The following is a 22,636-nucleotide window of genomic DNA, read 5'->3' as shown; positions in this document are numbered from 1 at the left end:
ACAAGAAAACAGTTATCATTCTGGGGAATGGCAAAATGAAATTTTCTTTTTTCCTTGACATCCATTTTATTTCTCATGAAAACACTTTATCTTATGCATTTTCAAACAACCTTTCTGTCTGCTATGGATCCCTCAGTTTTCTAGGAGGTGAGGAAATATTGAAGAGCAAACAGACCCACCCTCTGCTCTCAGGCCAAGTTGTCATCCCTTACAGTGCATGTGCTCCTGGCTCATCCTCACTCTCTTCCTTAAGGCTCTGTGGGGACCCGGGCATGAGCCTTCCCTCAGTTCCTTCAGTGCCACTCAGGCCTGGCTGCGAAGATACAGATGGTATATGCGAATTACATATAAGTAACTATATGCAAAATTATTTTTCCCTGGTGTGTCATTGTGCCAGCGTGTTTGGATTAGAAGTGATTTCCAGGAATCCTTCCCTGCGTCTTCTAGCTTCTGGGGGCTCTTGGCCTTTCTGGACTTTCATGGATCATGACCACATCACTCTGATTTCTGCCTCTGTGTTCCAGCACCTCACCCCCTGTGTGTTGTGTCTTCTCTTCTCTCTGCTGTGAGGACAATTGTCATTTGATTTGGGGCCAATCCAGATATACCAAGATGATCTCATCTCAAATTCTTTTACTTCATTACATCTGCAAAGAGCCTTTTTCCAAATAAGATCAAGTTCACAGGATCTAGGGATTTCTATATGGACCCGTCTTTCTTGGGGGCCAACATAACCCCCTACGTGGTATAGATGAAGAAAGATTATTTGCAATTGATTAATCCAGGTGATGGATGCTTTCAGATTTGTTATATTATGAGCAATTTGAGTGACACAAAGAGGATAGCATATGCAAATAGGGTTCCCAGATTTGTCAGATAAAATGCAGGATACCCACCTAAATGTGAATTTCAGATAAACAATAAATAATATTTCAGTATAATCTGGTTTCATACCGTGTTTGGAACATGGCTATAACTAAAAAATTGTTGATTGTTTGTCTGAAATTCACATTTACATGGATGTCCTATATTTTATTTGGCAACCCAGTAAGAAAAGGGTGGCATCAGCTTGCCCTTCACAGACATCCTCTCCCAGCTATGCTCACAATAGAGATTTTTCAGTTGCCCTAGTCTTTGCACCCAACTCATGAAAAAAAGCATCTTTAAAAAGCCAGTTTCTGCTGACTTGCAAAAAGAGCAAAATCTCGGTGAAATGTATTGTGTAAACTTTGATTGCCAACCTTGAAAAGGAACATATTAACCAGTTTCTTCTGATAAGCAGATCACTTGCCTCATGTCTTAGAATCCAGTAGGTGGCCCCTTGGCCATGAAATGTGTGGGAGTGGCTTTTCCCTAACTTGACTCTTCTTTCAGTGGGAGGGAACTATTGAGAGGAACAAAGAGCTTATAAATACATTAGGACCTGGAATTCAGTTGTCGAGCCAGGACGGTGACACCGTTTAACAAAGTAAGTACTGATCTTATAAATTTCTCTACATTGCCTCACACCCTCCTCTCTAGCCTCCTAGAAAAATATGCTAATATGTGTCCTTAGCACAAGGAAAAGTCTGTTTTTACTCATATTGTGCCATCTTGGTGTGTTTGGGTGACAGTTCAAGAATTGTTTATTTCTTTTCTGTTGGACACATCTTTACAGAAATGTAAAAATGAAGAATTTAGAAAACCAGGGCTTCAGCATTTAATGGTATGGGAAACAATGACATGAAGAGAAAAAAGAAATGGTAGCATTTTAAACAATCTGAGAATAATCAGTGCTGGAAGAAGTGGCAATGTATGCAAAAATTTATTTCTCTGTGTAAGTAGTCAACACACAATTGTAAATTGTGACACTGTAATTCTATATTGGCTGTGAAAATACAAAACTCAGGTTTAGTATAATTAGAATAAATTAGTTTGAATGTCAGGAGAACTAGATTCTAGTTGAGCCTTTGCCACTAATTAGCTCAAAGACAAGTCATATTCTGTCTCTGGAGTTCTACCAACTCATGGCCAATCTAGAGGATAGCTAAGAAAGAGGCTCCGACTGTTGCTGCCTTTTAAACTGTGTAATTCTTTGAATGGAGATCTGTCCTGCTCACTCTAGGATGTTTCTAGGCATCCCTGGCCTCTACCTATCTGATTTGTAGCCCCCTTTCCCTCCCCGCAGATATGACAACCCAAAATGTCTCTAGACCTTGCTCAATGTCCTCTGGAGCAGAGGAGCAAAATCCCCCTGGTTGAGAACCATGGGACTACATGACCTCATGGGGCTAAGCAAGCCTGTGTTACTGATGTGCCCCACTGCTTGGACATTCATTGAAAACTTCCTGTTAATCCAGGTGGACTGATTAGTGAATATCATTGACCTCTGTACAGGAGCTAAAAAGGAAAGAGAGAGAGAAACAGAGAGCCATCATATGACAGATTTGATATAAGTCTGGATTCATATAAAATCTTATTCCTACTAGAGTTCTATGGACAAAATACAGAGAACCAGAGAAATGGATACAGGACAGATAATAGATGATGAAGAGACAGATTACAAAGAGATAGATACATAGAACGATTGATAGATAAAATAATACATACATGGATGGGTAGACAGAGATTATAAATAGATACATATACATAGATTGTTGGTCGGTAAAATAATTGATGGATAGATAGATCAAAGAAAGAGGATCCATGGGCTACTCAATGTGTCCAGAGACTCACCCATCTTCCAAGCACTGGGACAAGAGCAAACACCCATTGCTGTGTTCCTACTATGAATTTTTTCTACATTATCTCATTTAACTTTCTCAACAACCCTCAAAAGTAGAAATAACTATCTCTATTCTAAGAAGAGAAAATTGAGGCTCAGAGATTAAACAACCTACTGCATTTATGAATCTCATAATGGAAGGAGTCATGGTTTATCTCATTCTCCCTTCTCTCTGATAAGAAACAGTGTCATTGGGACCACCTCAGAGATGTAAATGTAACTCCTTTAATTTACTCCTGGAATTATGAGAGCTTATATTCCTTTCAAAACAAGCCCATTTTTTAATTGATGTAAGTTAATTATTGATGTAAAGTAATTATACTAGTCCTCAACTCACTCTGGTTTTTAGGTTGTCAAATCAGAGAAAGGCACAGTTTTATCAATTTTTTCTTCCAAGCAAGCCCCTGAAAAGTTGCTAACAGGAGGAACTCAGGAATTAGATGTTCCCCTCTCGCCCTCTCCTTCCAACATTTATTTGGCTAATATATATTGAATAGGAAAATACAAAACAACTTCTCAGACAGGAGCTGAGAGCCAGGTTATGAGGTGGAGTGGAAAAGCTCTGGACCTGCAATCAGAAGTTAAGGCTGACCCAACACTCACCAAGTGTGCAGCATGAGACAGGTGCTTTAGCTCTCTGAAACTCAGTGTGCCCATCTTTAATTTGGATAATAGGAGCCATTTCCCAGGGTTGTTGCGGAAGGTAAACACACTCCCTAGATATTGACTATGAATGAGGAGCATGTGTGTGTGACCCATGGCAAATCCTTGAGCTCTCTGGTTCTCATTTTCTGTTGACCCAACAAAGCTCAATGGTAACCTATGTCTCAGTCTTAGCCTGACCCTTGGAAACCTCACATTGAGAAAGTGATATGCTAGTTATCAGCAGGAGTGTTGTGATAAAATATTATGTAAGATAAAATTTCACTTCCTTTTGAAACATGATCCTCAATCAATGGCTAAGAGAGTTTAGTTTGGGGATTGGAATTACGACACTGTGAACTCTAGTCGATAACAATTAAACAAGCATACCCCATGCTTTCATGTGAACTTCACTCTCCCTTTCATTCTGCCGAATTATGCTATTTCCATTTCCCAAGTTACTTTAAATTGCTCCTGGAGTTATCATAGAAAGTACAATGTCAAAATATCTCATGACAAAACAGGTGAGTTGATTCAGTATGATTTCAAAGAATTCTTTACTTTCCAAAGGTTAATTATTGACTCCCATATTTTAAAATGAGACATTTAAAAGATTTTGATGCCTAATTTTAGTCATACATACCTTTTTAGAAATACATTAGTTGAGGCCGGGTACAGTGGCTCACTCCTGTAATCCCAGCACTTCGGGAGGCTGAGGCGAGTGGATCACCTGAGGTCAGGCGTTCCAGACCAGACTGTCCAACATGCTGAAACCCTGTCTCCACTAAAAATACAAAATTATCCGGGTGTGGTGGCACATGCCTGTAATCCCAGCTACTCAGGAGGCTGAGGGAGGAGAATCACTAGAACCTGGGAAGCTGAGTTTGCAGTAAGCCAAGATCATGCCATTGCTCTCCAGCCTGGGCAAAAACAGTGAAACTCCATCTCAAAATTAATAATAAATAAATAAATACATTAGTTGTTAAAGGCAAGTATATTTTTGTTCCACACTCAACAACCACAAAACTTTGCAAGAAGAATATTAATGTTAAATATCAGAGCTAGGGGTTTGGAGAGAAAACGCAACTGTTCCTAAGTCTTGGCACTGGAACTCCTGCTTTCAATGAGTCCTGTGCCCTTCCATTCACATTCATGATACAATTAGTTGCATCTGTCCCTGCAGCCACTGGTTTTCATTCTCTGATACTCTGCTATGTTCCACCTCCCAAACAGCCTGGGATAGAGCAAGGGCTATCAAACTTCACTGATGAGCCCAGTCAATTTCTCTCTAACCATTTACAATGAGCAAGTGAGCATGCACACATGCAAATATCCGTACACACAATATACAAATAACTGAAACTAACAACTCATCAAACATTACTTACCTTTCAACATGTCATGCTCACTGACATTTTCTATTCTTTTCTATTTTATTTTTAAAAGTAATGGGCTTTCACAATCTACTGAAAGATTACCATGCATATTTCAGAAACACTAACATAGAAAATAAGACTCAGTCCTTGTTTTTTAACAGTAGTGAGTCTGCATCCCAGATCCATCATTTACTCTGAGAAAGTTACTTTAAAAACCTCAGTATCCTCAAATGTAAAATGAGAATAACAACTGCATTCATCTTAGGTGATTTTTGTAGGATAAAACGAAGAGAAGTTTAGAAGAATGACCAGTGTGTAACTGATGTTGAACAAATGCTAGCTCCTTCCATATTGCAAAATTAATGCAGCAACATCTCTTCTTCCAGCTTATAAAACAAAATGCACCCCATAGAGTTAGAATACAGAATTACAAAAGCTGCAGGGATTAACAATCTCTGTCTGTTGAAAGAATTTGGATCTTCTAGCTACAGTTAAACAAGTCTGAGGCCTAATTTCTGGTTTTAATCAAATGTAGTCACACAGTCAAAGAGGTGAAGAGTGACTTAGCTCCCTGCCGGTCCTCCCTGTCAGTGACATCCTCTGGTTTCATGGCCAGTTCATGGGTTCCCAGGGCCTTCACCCAGCTGGCTTCCAGGAGTGACTTCATTTTAGTCCTTGCTGTGGATATTCATGTCCATCACCAACCGGAGTGTGACTGTGAACATTGTATTTCTCTGATGTTCCATTTCATTAACTAAAAAATGGAGATAACAATCATTTCACGGGACTATAAGGAGGGTTAAAGATATACAATATTGAAAGGGACTAGCATTGAGGAAGGATCACTAGGAAGTTTTCAATAAATATTAGTTCTTGAATTCTTCCTCTTCCAATAACTCCTATACATGTATTTTTACCACATACTCTCACCTCTTATGCTGCCAAGAAAAGTCACAGTTAGCCAATGAAGACTTGAGACCGGTTTGCTGGAATCTGAGGGTGGCCACTGCTGGGTAACAATTTGAGCCAAGAAAACATTCCAGGAACTCCTCCAACACAGTCATGAAGAAGGCAGGTTCTTCTTCAGTATTGTTGGTGGTTTTCAACTACATATCCTAAAGTACATTTTTGATTCTATCGTTTCAATTATTCATTCATTCATTCATTCATTCAGGCTTAGAGAAACCTCCAGGAGACTGCTATCATGGCAGAGAAACCCAAGCTCCACTACTTCAATGCACGGGGCAGAATGGAGTCCACCCGGTGGCTCCTGGCTGCAGCTGGAGTAGAGGTAGGTTCTGAGTTAGGTCATCTTAAGTTGGATTTAAAATTGCGTTATCACATACTTTTCCCACAGAAACTATGAGATGTTGCTTACTGAAGCATTGTGCCTTAAATAAAAATGGACTGTAATTAAGAAAAAGATGAACAGATTTGACCTATTAATTCTTAAAATTTCTTCTCATCTAAAAGCAAACATACTAAAATACAATTAAGACACTAATCACAAAGTGCAGAACTTAAGTGGATTAGAATTTAAACAAACTGTAAAGAATAATTTATAGCATTTATACAATTAGAAACATGAATATTGATTGAATATATGAAGACATGAAATAATTATTGTTAATATTTCATGTGTGATAATGTACTATGGCTGTCTTTAGAATAGTTAATGTGTTTTAGGAAAACACATTGAAGTATTTAAGGATTAATCATATGGATCTGGGATTTCCTTGGAATTATTACAAGAGGAGAAGTAGGTGGGCATATAGATGAAACCATATTGGTTTTGATTGATAATTATTGATTCTAGGTGAGAAGTATAAGGAGAATCATTATGCTTTTCTGTTTATATTTATTCATGTTCATAATTTCCACAATAAAAAAATAAAAATGCATAATATTAAAAAATGATTGTAATTAGAGGTAAAATGCAAACTACAAATGAGAGATGGAAGGGAGTGGATTGTAACAAACTACCTATTAAAGATTGACTACATTCACAGCAATTATTTACTTGAGCACTTATTAATTCCAGGTTCTGTACTCGGTCATGGAGATAGTGAACAAGACAGACACAGTCCCTGCCCTGGGGCAGCCTACGTGTCTATGAGGATGCAGAGAAATAAACACGTGGTTAAAATGAGGGGAGGAGGCTTCTAGAACACACAAGCATTCCCCAATGCCACAAAACCACATCAGAAACCAGAGGTTTTCCTTAAAAATAATGCTAGTGTGGGACCCTAATTCCTTTATTAAATTGAGAATTTTACCCTATTGTGCCTCGTACTTCAGAAGAGAAAATTACAGTTGCAAGTGTGAAAGCTGTGCAACAGCGGCAACCTATTTCACACTTAGCAGGGTTCCTGAGAAGTGGGGCGATACAAATTACAGCAGAGGCTCCTTGGTGGCAAATTGTTTGATGGCCATTAGCCCATGGCATGCCTCATGCTGGGGACACACAAGGTTGTGGTCTGATCTCGCTTGGAGATACAGGCTTTCCTAAGATATGACAACACCATAACTAGAAGAACTGCTCAGTGCCTTTTCTCCAGTGATGTCCCCCTCAAAACGTGACCTAATCATAGACATTCATATCAGGGTGGAGTTGAAGCGAACTAAAAGATTTAGCAGCTATGTGCTGTGACCCATGCACTTTTCTCAATGAATTAGGTCTAAATTTCCAAATGGCCATGACCAGCCCCCTCTGTGTACCCTGCCAAACTCAGAAATCTTGTATTCTCCAAATGATGCACCAGATGGGGCCATTCAAGGCCACAAGTCTATAATAGAATGAACTAACAAGAACGTATTTACTGTTTCTGCTTCCAGTTTGAAGAGAAGTTTATAAAATCTGCAGAAGATTTGGACAAGTTAAGAAATGGTAAGATCAATCTCTAAGTTCCTCTGATGAGGGTATCTAGTAGAAGGTACACGGGGACGTTTGCACAGCCGGCAATGTCTATGGGTGTGGGGCATGGTATTTGTACATGGTGCAGAGGGAGAAAGTGGTTAAAATGGAAGGGATGTGGCTCCTTGAGCAAGTCTGGCAACTCTCTCCAGCCTAAAAGGACCAGACCTCTCAGAGTATTTGCTAGAGGAACAATCTCCCACCCCTGAGAAAGCCCTTTCTTTGTTTTCATGCTTGGGGCACCATGAATGAGTGGTGGTCATCAGCACAGGATCCCATACAGCCCTCCCCATCCAAGCACATGCAAGAACATGCATTAGACAAAAGGAGGAGGAATAGATGTGGCCACTGTCTTGAGTTTTTTCTTTCATGGTGGGGGTGGGACAAGGTAACACTGTAGCAATATCGCAGACTTTGAAGAGCACAGAAAAGGACCCTTACATAAAAACCTCTCCGAACCTGCCTTAAATGTCACAAACACCATGAGACTTACTCTGGGAACTTCCTGTTTTAAATGGCATCTTGTTGCCAGTCCTATTGTAACTTGTCCCAACCTCTTCCTAAAATATCCATGAAGATAAATCAAAACAAAAAATACAAGAGTCCCACTATGTATCTGGAGGGGCAATAAAAACATATATGAAATAAATGGATAAAAAGTAAAAGGAAGCTTCTTAAGAAAAAGAAGAACTACAGGAAGCTTTTTAAAAATGTTGTTTGGACTGGGTGCAGTGGCTCATGCCTGTAATCCCAGTTTGGGAGGCTGAGGTGGGTAGATCATTTCAGTTCAGGAATTTGAGACCAGTTTGGCCAACATGGTGAGACCCTATCGCTTGTAAAAATACAAAAATTAGCCATGTGCACTGGTGCATGTCTGTAATCCCAGCTATTGGGAGGCTGAGGTAGGAGAGTCACTTGAACCTGGGAGGCAGAAGTTACAGTGAGCCAAGATCATGCCACTCCACTCCAGCCTGGGTGACAGAATGATACTCTGCCAAAAAAAAAAAAAATATATATATATATATTTGTTTGTTTGTTTCAAGTGAAATCTTACCAGGCAGTAATTTCTTTGCCATTTTACAAATTTAGTCATTTCCACAACCATTTGTTCATCCCAAAAGGGTGGGTTTCATAGACACTTCACTCTCCTTTTTTTTCTTCCTTCTAAAGATGGATATTTGATGTTCCAGCAAGTGCCAATGGTTGAGATTGATGGGATGAAGCTGGTGCAGACCAGAGCCATTCTCAACTACATTGCCAGCAAATACAACCTCTATGGGAAAGACATAAAGGAGAGAGCCCTGTACGGTATATTTTCTGTTCTTCCATCCACAGAGAACACAGAGTGATTTAGGTCCATCCTTGAGTGGGTGGGACGATGGCAGGGCATCATGACCAGCAGCAGGCTGGGTCTTGGTGATGCACACTGAGGTCCAGTATTGCAGAGTCCCATGGAGATGAGGGAACAGTGAACATGGGGAGGGTTCAGGCAAGGGTGATTCTAGAAGAGGATGCAGTCCATGGATCCAGCACCTCACGGTGATTTCCAAACACGGATGAACCATGAACTGAGGAGTATGGGGAATCATGATTCCAGGTGCTCAGGACTTCAGAGGCTCGACTCTGGCCAAGAGTTTAGGACAGGCATAGAATATGTGAGAGTCTGTAGATGAAGGACTGTGGAGGGAAAGTTGCAAAGACCCCAAAGCTAAGGTCCCAGTAATTCCAAGAATGATGACCGGGAACCTAAATTACCAACCAAATATATCAACTGGAATACTTGAGCAGGGCTAGTAGAGGCTGGCACCAAGGATGCTGGGGTTACCTTGACACATGGATAGAAGCACAAAACAGCCAGATTGATTCAATACCAGCAAAACCAAGGGGTCTCCTTGCTGTTGTGATGAGACTGCATGATTCCAAATAAATCCTGAATGAAACTGCTGGCAGCTCCTCAAAAACTTTAATATGGTATTACCAATGACCCAGCAGTTCCTCTAACAGGTATATCCCCAAACAATCGAAAATACATCCACACTATATATTTTACATAAATAAATAATGCGAATAACAATATTCATAGAATTCAAAAAGTGGAAACAACTCAAATATCCATCAATCAATAACTGGAGGAGAAAAATGTGCCTTAGCCATGCAATGGAAAGATATTTGGTCATGAAAAGGAATGAAGTACTAATGCATGCTATAAGACGGTTAAACCATAAGACATGTTACATAAAAGAAACAAGACACAGAAGGCCACATATTATAGGATTCTTTTTGTATGAAATGTCCAGATAGTCAAATCCATAGAGGTAGAAAGTAGATTAGTGGTTGCCTGGAGCTAAAGGAGTGGGGCTTGGAGAAAAAAGAAGAATACTGCTAATGGTACAGGTGTCCTTATCAGGGTGACAAAAATAATTCTGCAATTAGACTGTGGTTATTTTTACAGATTTCTGTGAGTGCACTAAAAACCACTCAATAGTATAATATACCTGGTGGCAATTATAGTATGTGAATATGCATCAATAAAGTTCTTGTTTTAAAAAGTATTGTGAAACTCCAGTTTGACACAAAAGAAGAAAAGTTTGCACTGGTTGTAACTGTATAGAGAATTTTACCAGGGAAGGGGATTCTTAGGTGGGGTCTCAGGAAAGGCACACATGGCTAGAGTTGGGCAACAGCACATGGAAAGGGCTGTGGAAATGTGTTTCATGGGTGTAATTGAAAGAACTGCAAATATGGGGCATAGAAGCAGCCCTGGGAGCTGTAAAATGATGAGAGAGGACAAGGAATATGGCTGACATGGCTGTGCCAGGGACTCTCTTAGGATTACTTAGGAAGCAGGTCTTTGGCCATTTGACTCACACTAAGTTCATGCACAGAACAAACCACAATGGAGATGATAAATCTTGGCACAGCATCAGTGGGTACTGGCAGTGATTCTGCCAATTTCTCTCATGACTGTGACCACCGACGTTCTTTTTACCTGTATTAGGTCATGTGTGTAACAAAATTTAGAGATCTATCTACCTTGATAGGTTAAGAGATAAATGTTAATATACCTGTAAAACTCAGAGCATAATGACTAGACTATAAAAGGCACCCACTGGAGGTGAATTATTTTGCCATCACCTGATACTCTACTCCCTTAGGTTTTTATAAACCTATAAAATCTAAGGCAAAAGGTATTTGACCATTTGGTTGTTTCTGTCTTTCAGGATTGATATGTATATAGAAGGTATAGCAGATTTGGGTGAAATGATCCTCCTTCTGCCCGTATGTCCACCTGAGGAAAAAGATGCCAAGCTTGCTTTGATCAAAGAGAAAACAAAAAATCGCTACTTCCCTGCCTTTGAAAAAGTAAGTGAAGCTGTTCAGTGTTTTGGGGAACTGAGTTTAGAGGCCAGTAGAAAAATAGTGGCTGGGCATTCCTGGGTCACTGATCTTCACTTTCAGTGAGACTTCCTGAACACCAATGCAGCACTCTGACTCTCAAGGCATTTTATGAAAATAGACTTGGAGAAACAATTGTATCATTTATACCCAAGCTATACTTTTCCAGTAAAATTTTAATTTACTGGACCCCAACATGGAATTACCTGTTCAACAAGATTTCATGTTCATAAGTAGAATGTGGGCTCTGGACCACACTAGAGGTTGCTGTTGAGTCTATGGAACCCCATGGACTTTGACTGAACAGGGGCATGATGAAAGCGATCCATCAGAAAATATTCTGGCACCATATGCAGGAAGATAGGAGACCAATTGCCCAACCAGAGAATACTGTAGCGTATCAGGGATGGGTATTTTTTAAAAGGAGAGTGATTGTGGGATGCAGAGGAAGATTTTTTAAAATGGATTTTAGAGTAAGTTGCAGACATCAGTGCAGTTCACCCGTAAACGCTTCAGCTTGCAGATTATAACATAGTGCCAGTTGGGAGTGAGAGTCAATGCTGTAAGAAAGATGAATTCAGGTTCACCCAGGTTTCCTACAGATCCCAGGGAGATAGAGCAGGGAATGAGGAGAGCAGACAAAGAGAAATGAGGACTCTGAAATAGTCTCCTCCTGGGGAAGAGTGTTGTCATGAAGGTGGAGTCACTGCCCAAGGGAGATTGGAGAGGGAGAGAGCAGAATGTAGAGCCACATCCTGAATGTGAGGGCTCCACGCTGTAGGGCCTGGGGCAGACAGAGCACATGGAGGCAGGTGCTAAGCCCCTGGCCCATGTGGAAGAAGCAAGCTGCATGGGTGGTGTAGATGCCACAGTAATGTAGAATGAGAAGAGAAAATGGGAGCCTGAGCTACAACTGAGGAGTGAGTAGAGTTACAGTTCTTACTCTCTCATTCATTCAGATAATGTGGAGAAAGCTCTGGATTTCTGCACCCATGCAGTAAGGCAACAGAGGTGGGGAAAGTCAGGGTGGAGAGGCTCCGAAAGAAGCAGGGGTCCTAGCCTGGGTGTGCATGTGTTCCTGATCTGATTCCTCCCATTCTCCAGGTCTTAAAGAGCCATGGACAAGACTACCTTGTTGGCAACAAGCTGAGCCGGGCTGACATTCATCTGGTGGAACTTCTCTACTACGTGGAAGAGCTTGACCCCAGTCTCATCTCCAGCTTCCCTCTGCTGAAGGTTACCCATTTCACAGCCCAGAGAGGCAGCCCCACATCTCCCATCTTGGGATCTTGTATCTGGGCCCTGCAACTGACCAAGTTTTGCCCCAGCCTTCTCCAGGCCTTCAGTGCCCCAAGGTCTCCAAAATGAGCTTCCAGGCTCCAATTTTGAGGAATGAAAACACTTTTGTTATGGAAAGGAAATCTGTGCTGCATGCTACCCCACAAAGAGTATTTTGCCCTTTATTATGGAAAGAACCCAGGGCCCAGCATCTCTCCCCATCCCTCTATTTCAATGTGGTTTCTGTTCCTGAGTTCTCTGTGATGTCCTTTATCCCATATGTGCCCACAGTGAGCCGGTCTGAGCAGAGCCCTTTCCATCTGGTTTCCTCCCTGGGCTCCGGCTCCTGCTGTCTGACATTGTGTTCCTCTCTGCACAGCTCTCCAGGAAACTGTCCCCCCACACTGTATCTCTCACTGAGAAAAGGTGGTCCCATGGTTTGTCTTTAATATTTTCTATAACTATTCTCTTCCCAAATAATTTCCCCATATTTTCACTTCTGCTTAGAGACTCATCTGTGTTGATATCTCACAGGCACATTATTTTTTCTTGTCTTATACAAGAGTCACTAATCTATAGGATTAGTGTGTAAGGAGAAAGATAGAGATGACTGAACTGATTAAAACTTCAAGACATCTTTGGGGAAAATACAGTGAGCTACATGTCCTTCCCCTTATCTTCATTTCTCACTGGGTGTCTCTTTCTGCCTCCATGCTTGTGCTGATGGAGCAGACTCACTTGGTCTTTGCAGGAGGGGCTCAGATTCCCTGGGTCATGTTAATGGTGGTGTCAGCCCTTGGCTTCACTCTGAGGCTGTGCTTTATGAATTACAGGCCCTGAAAACCAGAATCAGCAACTTGCCCACAGTGAAGAAGTTTCTACAGCCTGGCAGCCCAAGGAAGCCTCCCATGGATGAGAAATCTTTAGAAGAAGCAAGGAAGATTTTCAGGTTTTAATAATGCAGTCATGGAGGCCAAGAACTTGCAATACCAATGTTCTAAAGTTTTGCAACAATAAAGTACTTTACCTAAGTGTTGATTGTGCCTGTTGTGAAGCTAATGAACTCTTTCAAATTATATGCTAATTAAATAATACAACTCCTATTCACTGACTTAGTTAAAATTGATTTGTTTTCATTAGGATCTGATGTGAATTCAGATTTCCAATCTTCTCCTAGCCAACCATTTTCCTGGAATTAAAAATTCAGTAAAAAAGGAAACTATAGATTATGTGGTTTGTTTGACTTTTCCAAGAATTGTCCTGTAACATACAATATGTCATACAATCTATTAAAATGTCAATGTAGAAATGCACTTCTGACATTTTCAGGTATGCACAGGAGAAGAGTTACCATCCTGGATAATGGCATAAAGACATTTTCTTCTTTTCCTGGACAGTCATTTTATTTCTGATAAAAGCGTTCTTTCTTATGCATTTGCAAAACAATGATTCTGTGTGCTGTGGATTCCTCAGTTTTCAAGGAGGTGAGGAAATACTGAAGAGCAAACAGACCCACCCTCTGCTGTCAGGCCACCCTATTGTCCCTTACAGTGTGTGTGCTCCTGGCTCATCCTCACTCTGCTCCTTAAGGCTCTGTGGGGTCCCAGGCATGAGCCTTCTCTCAGTTCCTTCAGTGCCACTCAGGCCTGGCTGCCAAGATACAGATGGTATATGTGAAATACAAATAACTATATGCAAAATCATTTTTCCCTGGTGTGTCATTGTGCCAGAATGCTTAGATTAGGAGTGCTTTCTAGCTCCACCCCCATACTGGTCCTATAATGCTAATCTCTCCCAGGACACCTGGGCTTCTGCAATTTGCACTCTCCTCCTCTTAGAGGGAGCTTCCCCACAGTTGGCAGAGGTGGTTGAGGGAGCAGACAGGCACACAGGCTTCCTACCTGCAGCTTCACTTTGCTCTAGTCTCTTCTCCACTTACAACCAGAGTAGTTTTTCCAAAATACAAATTGGAAAAAAACTCACAGAATTCTTCAGTGAGTCCTGACTGCATATACAATGCATCCTCACACCTGTCTTCACTCCGTGATCTTCAGCCCAGTCAACTCTCCGAGCTTGGTGGGGCCTCTTGCCTTCCTGCCTGGGTGCGTTTGCTAGCCCTGCCTGGCAAGCTCCTTCCCAGTGGACACACTTAACACTACCTCATTGCTTCCCAGGAGCACTGGGCTGTCCTCTGCCCTCCACAGAGTCCCAGTGAGCCTCTAATAACACCTGAGGGCCACTGTGTCTGCTCCCCTGTACTGTGAGCTTGTGGTGTGGGGCTTGGCCTGCTGGGTCCCCAGTGCTTCATCACTAACGGACAATGATATCTGCACAGACCCATGCACAGCTCTATGCAACTCCAGAACCTGGGTATATGAGATTGGGCTTTGAGAACTCACAAACCCCCACACACTCTGCCTGTCTCTATTCATTCATTAATTTCTAAAAAAAAAAAAAAATGGACTCATATCCCTCAAATGCTTTGTAAGGACCTTGCTTGCATGCTGACCAAAATAAACAAACTGCTAAGAAATTTTTATGGGACACTTACATGAACTAGAATGCTGGAGCTTTGATGAAATTAAAGAATTATAGAATTTTAATATGATAAGAGATTATCATATTAAAAATAATCATAGTGTGATTATGTTTAGAAAAGAAGTTCTTCCTTCCTAGAGATGAATACTAGTATTTACAGACGAAATGATATGCTGTCTGGGATTTGCTTGAAAAGAATCCCCTGGTAGTGGTGGGAGTATGTGGGAGTTTGTATCATTTTCTTGTGGCTCCTGTCACAGATTCCTACAAACTGGGTGGCTTGAAACATCAGAAATGCATTTTCTTACAATTCTGAAGGCCAGAAGCCTGAAGTCAGGATGTGAGTAGGGCCACATTCCCCTGGAAGTACTAGAGAACAATCCTTCCCTGCCTCCTACAGCTTCTGGGGGCTCTTGGCATTTCTGGACTTTCATGGATCATGGCCACATCACTCTACTTTCTGCCTGGGGCTTCCAGCACCTCACCCTCTGTGTGTCTGTGTCTTCTATTCGCTACATTGCAGGGACATTTGTCATTGGATGTAGGGCCTATCTGGATATACCAGGATGATCTCATCTCAAGTTCCTTAACCTCATCTGCAAAGAGCCTTTTTCCAAATAAGGTCACATTTACAGGACTCAAGGATTTGGACATGGACCTCTCTTTCTTGGGAGCCAACATAACTTAATCGACTGCCAGGTATAGATGAAGAAAGGTTGCTGGCAATTGATGAATGCAGGTCATGGGTACCTTCAAGCTTGTTATATTATTCCCTCTACTTTTGTATTTGCTAGAATTTTTCCATGTAAATTTTAAAACTATCTTATTTTAGGAGCTCCTACAATGTCCAGGTTTTGTCCCAAACAATAAGGACTGGACTGACATAAGAAGGCTCTGTTCTCAGGAGCTCAAGGTCTAGGGAGAAATCTGATATTGAATACATCATGTAAATTAATGTAGGGAAAGACACAATAGAGAAAATACAGTAGGAGGTGAAAGTGGAGTATTCCAGTCAGGACAAATGCCATGTGCAAAGGCCCAGAGGCCAGGAAGGGTGATTTGAGCAATGCAGAGAGGTAACACTGTAAAAATAGGGTGGCCAGATTTGGCGGATAAGATACAGGACACCCAAATAAATGTGAATTTTTAGATAAACAAGCAATACTTTTTTAGTATAAACATGTTTCCTACAGTGTTTGGGACATACTTATACTAACAAATGACTGATCCTTTGCCTGGAATTCATATTTACCTGGGTGCCCTGTATTTTGTGTGGCAACCCAGTAAGAGAAGCCTTCCAGAGTGCCATCAGCCTGCCCTTCACAGACATCCCCTGCCAGCTATACTCCCAGCAGAGATTTCTCATCTGCCTTAGTCCTTACATCCAAGTCATTAAAAATGAGCGTCTTCAAAAAGCCAGTTTCTACTGACTTACTGTAAAGAGAGCAAAATCTGCTGAAATTTTTGGTTAGACTTTTATTGCCAACCTTGAAAAGGAACATATTAACCAGTTACCTTGTGATAAGAGGATGACTTGCCATTTTTCTTAGAATCTAGTAGGCAGTTCTGCAGCCCTGAAATGTGTGGGAGTGGCTGTTTCTAACTTGACTCTATTCCTCTCAATGGGAGGGAGCTATTGAAACGAACATGTAGTTTATACACCACATTAGGACCTCAAATTAAGCTGTTGAGCCACAAGGGTGACAGCCTTTAACAAAGTAAATACCGATCTTAGAAGTCTCCCTACATTACCTCATGACCTCCCATCTAGGTCACTAGAAAAATACTTTAAAATGTGTCCTTGGCACAAGAAAAATCTGTTTTATACTCATATTAGTGCCTTTTCTGTGTGCTTGGATGACAGTTTAAACGTTCTGCATTCACCTGCTTCTGGATACATTGTTTCAACTTAAATAATAAAGAGACCCTTTCAAATAAAAGATATTTATTTGAGAATTAAGTGTTGTAATGGGTATATGTTTATCACAGTAAACTATGTATGTATTCAGGGAAGTTAAGGAAGACAAAGATTTTTATAGGAATAAAATGAGGATTAAATAAACGTTTTGAAATACTTATCAGTCCCTACAAATATCAATAACAAGGGTAATGCCAGGCCAAGTTTAAACAGGTAGTTGCTGAGCAAGTGTCCTAACAGATTCTTTTATAAGATTGCGATGGCCTTTGTTCAAGGTTGTGTTTTTCCTAGTTTGTTTTGTTATCAGATAAACAGTAAGAACATTCTGTTTATGGCCTTTTTCAGCTCTGTTGTCAGAGTTTTCCTAACATTGTGACTCCTTTTGACTCTGACAACTCTCACAATCATTAAAGAAATGCAAAAATGAAGAATTTAGAAAACTAGACTATGAGAATTTAATTATAGTAGAAAAATTAATACCATGAGGGGAAAAAATAGTCACGATGTTGTGTCCGGCATTGGTGGGTTCTTGGTCTCACTGACTTCAAGAATGAAGCCGCAGAACCTTGCAGTGTCACAGTTCTTAAAGGCGGCGTGTCCAGAGTTTGTTCCTTCTGATGTTCGGATGTGTTCAGAGTTTCTTCCTTCTGGTGGGTTCGTGGTCTCGCTGGCTCAGGAGTGAAGCTGCAGACTTTCGCTTGAGTGTTACAGCTCTTAATGCGGCACCTCTGGAGTTGTTAGTTCCTCCCAGTGGGTTCGTGGTCTCGCAGGCTTCAGGAGTGAAGCTGCAGACCTTTGCACTACATGTTACAGCTCATAAAAGCAGTGTGGACCCACAGGGTGAGCAGCAGCAAAATTTATTGCAAAGAGTGAAAGAACAAAGCTTCCACAGTGTCGAAGGGAACTGAGCTGGTTGCCACTGCTGGCTGGGGCAGCTTGCTTTTATTCTCTTGTCTGGCCCCACCCACATCCTGCTGATTGGTCCATTTTACAGAGAGCCAATTGGTCTGTTTTACAGAGAGCTGATTGGTGCATTTACAATCCCTGAGCTAGACACAAAAGTTCTCCAGGTCCCCACTAGATTAGCTAGATACGGAGTGTTGATTGGTGTATTTACAAACCCTGAGCTAGACACAGGGTGCTGATTGGTGTGTTTACAAACCTTGAGCTAGATACAGAGTGCTGATTGGTGTATTTATGATCCCTTAGCTAGACATAAAGGTTCTCCACCTCCCCACCAGAGTAACCAGATACAGAGTGCCGATTGGTGCATTCACAAACCCTGAGCTAGACACAGGGTGCTGACTGGTGCATTTACAAACCTTGAGCTGGATACAGAGTGCTGATTTGTGTATTTACAATCCCTTAGCTAGACATAAAGATTCTCCAAGTCCCCACAAGACTCAGGAGCCCAGCTGGCTTCACCCAGTGGATCCCGCACCGGGGCTGCAGGTGGAGCTGCCTGCCAGTCCTGTGCCATGTGCCCACATTCCTCAGCCCTTGGGCGGCCGATAGGACTGGGTGCCATGGAGCAGGGGGCAGCGCTCGTTGGGGAGGCTCGGGCCATGCAAAAGCCCATGGTCGGGGGGTGGGGTAGGGGGAGAGGCTCAGGCATGGCGGGCTGCAGGTCCCGAGCCCTGCCCAGCGGGGAGGCAGCTAAGGCCTGGCGAGAAGTCGAGCACAGCAGCTGTCGGACCAGGTGCTAAGCTCCTCACTGCCCGGGGCCAGCGGGGCTGGCCAGCCACTATGAGTGCGGGGCCTGGCGAGTCCACGCCCACCTGGAACTCGCGCTGGCCTGCAGGTGCCTGGCGCAGCCCGGGTTCTCGCCCGTACCTCTCCCTCCACACCTCCCCGCAAGCTAAGGGAGCCAGTTCCAGCCTTGGCCAGCCCAGAAAGGGACCCCCACAGTGCAGCGGCGGGCTGAAGGGCTCCTCAAGCGTGGCCAGAGTGGGCGCCAAGGCTGAGGAGGCGCCGAGAGCGAGCGAGGGCTGCAAGGGCTGCCAGCACACTGTCACCTCTCAATGTCATTTTAGGTCATCTGAGAATGTGATCATTGCCAGAGCAAAAGTAGGTGTTTATGCTAAAGTTACATTTTCTAGACAAGTAATCAACACACAATTATTGTGAACTTACATTTGGCAAGATCACAGACTTGGGAATTCCCAATGACTGGTAAAAGGGACATACAACTGGACAGTTCCATGTCTGCAGTTGCTTCTCCAAACCTCCATCTCCTGCTGAGAAAAGAGCCACCAACACCTGCCAAGCACAATTCTAATTTGCAACTTGATGGTAGATATCACACATTAATGCTTCTTTCAGGAAGTGCTTTGTGATTTGTTGTCAAGTGTTGATGCCATTGGCTTTTCAATATTTCTTTAAGATTGTAATGCTCCAAAGGGAGGCAGAATGTTTTGAGAGCAGTTTTCTAGAACTTACAGGTGAATCTAAGTCTTTAGAACTTTTAGTTCTATAAACCAAGATGACCTAGATTAATGATTAACAAAATTAAAAACAATAATGCCCTTCTCGTGAATTTTCAGATTCCTGATTCAACAAATATCTGTTAATCCTTGTCCTTTGCCCAATTAAACACTTACCTGATAACCTTGCTCTTTCCAAATTCCTCCTTCCTTAGTCCTTCTGGATCTACTCGGTGAGCCACACCCATATCTTTATTTATTCTGTGAAATTGTAGAAAATTGAGTCTGATAATCAGGATTGGTTGATCCATTATCTTGAATCTATTATTTAATTTTTCTATTTAATTTTTTCTATATCATTTGATTTTCTCATCAAGGAAGTTCAAAAGATGAAATTATAGAAATCTCTGTGACTGCTAAAATGTCTAGCATTGCTGTGTGATCTATCCAAGTATCAGTGATATTGTAATACTACCATGTGCAATACACTGCGCTAAAACATACTGTGAGACCTCTCTGCTCTTTCGGAACCTCACAATTTAGTGGTGACACAATGTGTATATAAGTAACTGCAATACTTTATAGCTGTGAAAATTCAAAATTAAGGTTGATTTATAATAGGAATAAATTAGTTTCTGAATGTCAGGAAAACTAGAATCTGATTCAGTCTTTCCCACTAATTAGCTAGATGACAAGTCACATTCTCTATCTAGGGTTCAACCAACTCACAGCAAACCTTGAAAATGGCTAAGGAAAAGTCTCTCATCTTACCCTTGGCACCCCTTGGGATGGGTAATTCTTTGGGTGCAGGGGCTGTCCTGTTCATGATAGGATGTTCCAAGGCACCACCAGCCTCCACCTACCTATGTTGAAGCACTACCCACCACCTTCTGCCTTGATGTGACAACCAAGAATGTCTCCAGATACTCTGAATGTCCTCTGGGGTATGGGAGCAAAATATTTTCTGGTTTGGAATCTGCAGACTACATGACTTCTCAAGTATTAAAATTCAGAAGCTGATAGAATAACTAAATAATTACTGCAGCATATAACTAGCTTTGTTTTGCTTTGTTTCAGAGACAGGGTCTTGCTCCATGGCCCAGGCTGGAGACCAGTGGCACAATCATGGCTCACTGCAATCACCACCTCCTGGGCTCAATCAATCCTCCCAGCTCAGTCTACTGAGTAGCCGGGACCACAGGTGCACGCTATTGCACCTGATGTAATTTGTTTATTTTTGTACAGACATGGTCTGCTATGTTGCTCATGCTGCACTCAAGCTCCTGGCTCAAGTGATCCTCCCACCGCTGTCTCCCAAAGTTCTGGGTTTACAGGTATGAGTGACCATACCCAGCCTTATAGCTAGTTTTTAAAATGCACCTAAAGGAACCCAGCTAATCTGTATGGTGCCATTAGAATATAAGTCAACAATGTCCTGGAATAAATGTTTAATAGTGGGGAAAAATATAAAGGAAAGATTAGGAGCTTCAGTGATGTCCTCCTTTTGGATCCTGATGTGAGACCTGTCCAGGCTATAAAATAATTCACAGGAAAAAAAATATGACACCTGATATAGTTTGGCTCTGTGTCCCCACCCAAATCTCATATTGAATTGTCATCCTCAGTGTTGGAGGTGGGGCCTGGTGGGAGGTGATTGGACCATGGGGTGTTTTCTAATGGTTTCACATCATCCCCCTAGTGCTTTCTCCTTATAGAGTTCTCATGAGATCTGGTTGTTTGAAAGTGTGTAGCACCTTCCCATTCATTCTCTCTCTCCTGACAGCCATGTGAATATGTGCTTGCTTCCCCTTCACCTTCCACCATGATTGTAAGTTTCCTAAGGCCTCCACAGAAGCAGACGCCTGTACAGCCTGCAGAACTGTGAGCTGATTAAACCTCTTTTCTTTATCAATTACCCAGTTTCAGATACGTCTTTATAGAAGTGTTAGAATGGACTAATACAAGAAATTGGTACCAGAAAAGTGGGACATTCCTATGAAGATCCCAAAATGTGGAAGCAGCTTTAAAATTGGGTAAGGAGCAGAGGTTGGAACAGTTTGGAGGGCTCAGAAGAAGGCAGGAAAATGAGGGTAAGTTTGGAACTTCCTGGAAACTAGTTGAATGGTTCTGTCCAAAATGTTGACAGTGATATGGACAGTGAAGTCCAGGCTGAGGTCTCAGATGGAGATGAGAAACTTTTTGGGAATGGGAGTGAAAGTCACTCTTGCTATGCCTTAGCGAAGAGACTCGTGGCATTGTGCCTCTGCTCTAGAGATCTGTGAGACTTTTAACTTGAGAGATGATTTAGGGTATGTGGTAGAAGAAGTTTCTAAGCTGCAAAGCATTCAAGATTTAGCCTGGCTGTTTCTAACAGCATATGTTCATATGTGTTCACAAAGACATGATCTGAAATCTGTCATTGAATCTGAATGAATCAATCTGCAATTGAAACTTATATTTAAAAGGGAAGCAGAGCATAAAAGTTTGGAAAATTTGCAGCCTGATCATATGGTAGAAAAGAAAACCCCACTTTCAGGGGATGAAATCAAGCCAGCGGCAGAAATTTGCAAAAGTCTCAGTTATTAACATACTGCTCCTTTGGCAAAAGTTTGGAAATTTGTAAAAGTAGCCAAATGTTAACAGCAAGGCAATGGGGAAAATGTCTCCAGGGCATGCCCGGGGCTTTGTGACAGCCCCTCCCATCACAGGCCTAGAGGCCTAGAGAGAAAAATGGTTTTGTGGGCCAAACCCTTTAGCCTCACCCTTTCTCAATCCTATGAGGAAATAAGCACACAAGAAATCCAAACACTGCCTTTCCAGGTTGTTTTCTTTGTACGAATGAATACCCTGTTTCACTGTCACCCAGACATCAACTCTGCAGCTCAGGGATGTGTTCAGAGCCCGGGTAGGAAGAGTTCAGCAGAGGGAGGGAGGGGCAAGGCTGGGAGGAACCCAGGTTCCCTGGCCTCCATCCAGCTTGACTGAAGGCAGTGGCAGGGCTGACTGCAGACCTTACTCAGGCTTCTGGGGTCTCAGTGCCCTAAGGCTGATGATCACAACCCAGTCCTCAGTCTCACAAGCACCATCCCACTTGCCAATCCCACCCCACCTCAGTCACCCTCCTGCCAGGACCACCCACCGTTCCTTAGGTTTGTCCTGAATTGGACGTTTTATTAATTGCTGGCACACACCCCCCATGATCTCTAGATCCTGGTCCTGTGCGATCATAGATCCACAACAAACTCTGTTCCATGGAGCAAGCTAGAAACCCCCAAATTCCTGAACTTTCACCATAAAGAACTCCATTAAACTATAAGTAACCACTGCAAACACAACTACCATTTATTACTTGATGTATGTGGGTCAGGCCCTGTATCATGCATTTTG

General features: G+C 42.1%; 1 protein-coding gene across 2 annotated transcripts; it reads left to right on the top strand.

Annotated features, from left to right (window-relative positions):
- The first annotated feature begins 1,381 nt into the window (after positions 1-1,381).
- On the top strand, positions 1,382-15,373 carry LOC129392920 (glutathione S-transferase A1). 2 transcript variants are annotated; one of them, XM_003828282.5, is made up of 7 exons: positions 1,382-1,468; positions 5,957-6,073; positions 7,618-7,669; positions 8,867-8,999; positions 10,918-11,059; positions 12,197-12,328; positions 13,204-15,373. In XM_003828282.5, exons 2-7 carry the CDS (start codon positions 5,987-5,989, stop codon positions 13,324-13,326), a joined length of 669 nt encoding a protein of 222 aa, XP_003828330.2. In that variant the 5' UTR covers positions 1,382-1,468; positions 5,957-5,986; the 3' UTR covers positions 13,327-15,373. The 2 variants fall into 2 exon arrangements, with proteins under 2 accessions (XP_003828330.2, XP_008951887.2); XM_008953639.5 differs by lacking the exon at positions 13,204-15,373 and having other exon boundaries at positions 12,197-12,460.
- The last annotated feature ends 7,263 nt before the right edge of the window (positions 15,374-22,636 follow it).

The sequence above is a fragment of the Pan paniscus genome, chromosome 5, assembly GCF_029289425.2.
Source record: "Pan paniscus chromosome 5, NHGRI_mPanPan1-v2.0_pri, whole genome shotgun sequence".
NCBI lineage: Eukaryota > Metazoa > Chordata > Mammalia > Primates > Hominidae > Pan > Pan paniscus.
The sequence above is the reverse complement of the archived record's forward strand: the minus strand, read 5'-3'. Positions and strand labels throughout refer to the sequence as shown.

Excerpts from the sequence above, each read along its gene's own strand:
- LOC129392920 (XM_008953639.5), top strand. The coding sequence starts at position 5,987 with ATGGCAGAGAAACCCAAGCTCCACTACTTCAATGCACGGGGCAGAATG. Across the intron at positions 9,000-10,917 it reads GACATAAAGGAGAGAGCCCT|GATTGATATGTATATAGAAG; the intron begins GTACGGTATATT and ends TCTGTCTTTCAG. Across the intron at positions 11,060-12,196 it reads ACTTCCCTGCCTTTGAAAAA|GTCTTAAAGAGCCATGGACA; the intron begins GTAAGTGAAGCT and ends CCCATTCTCCAG.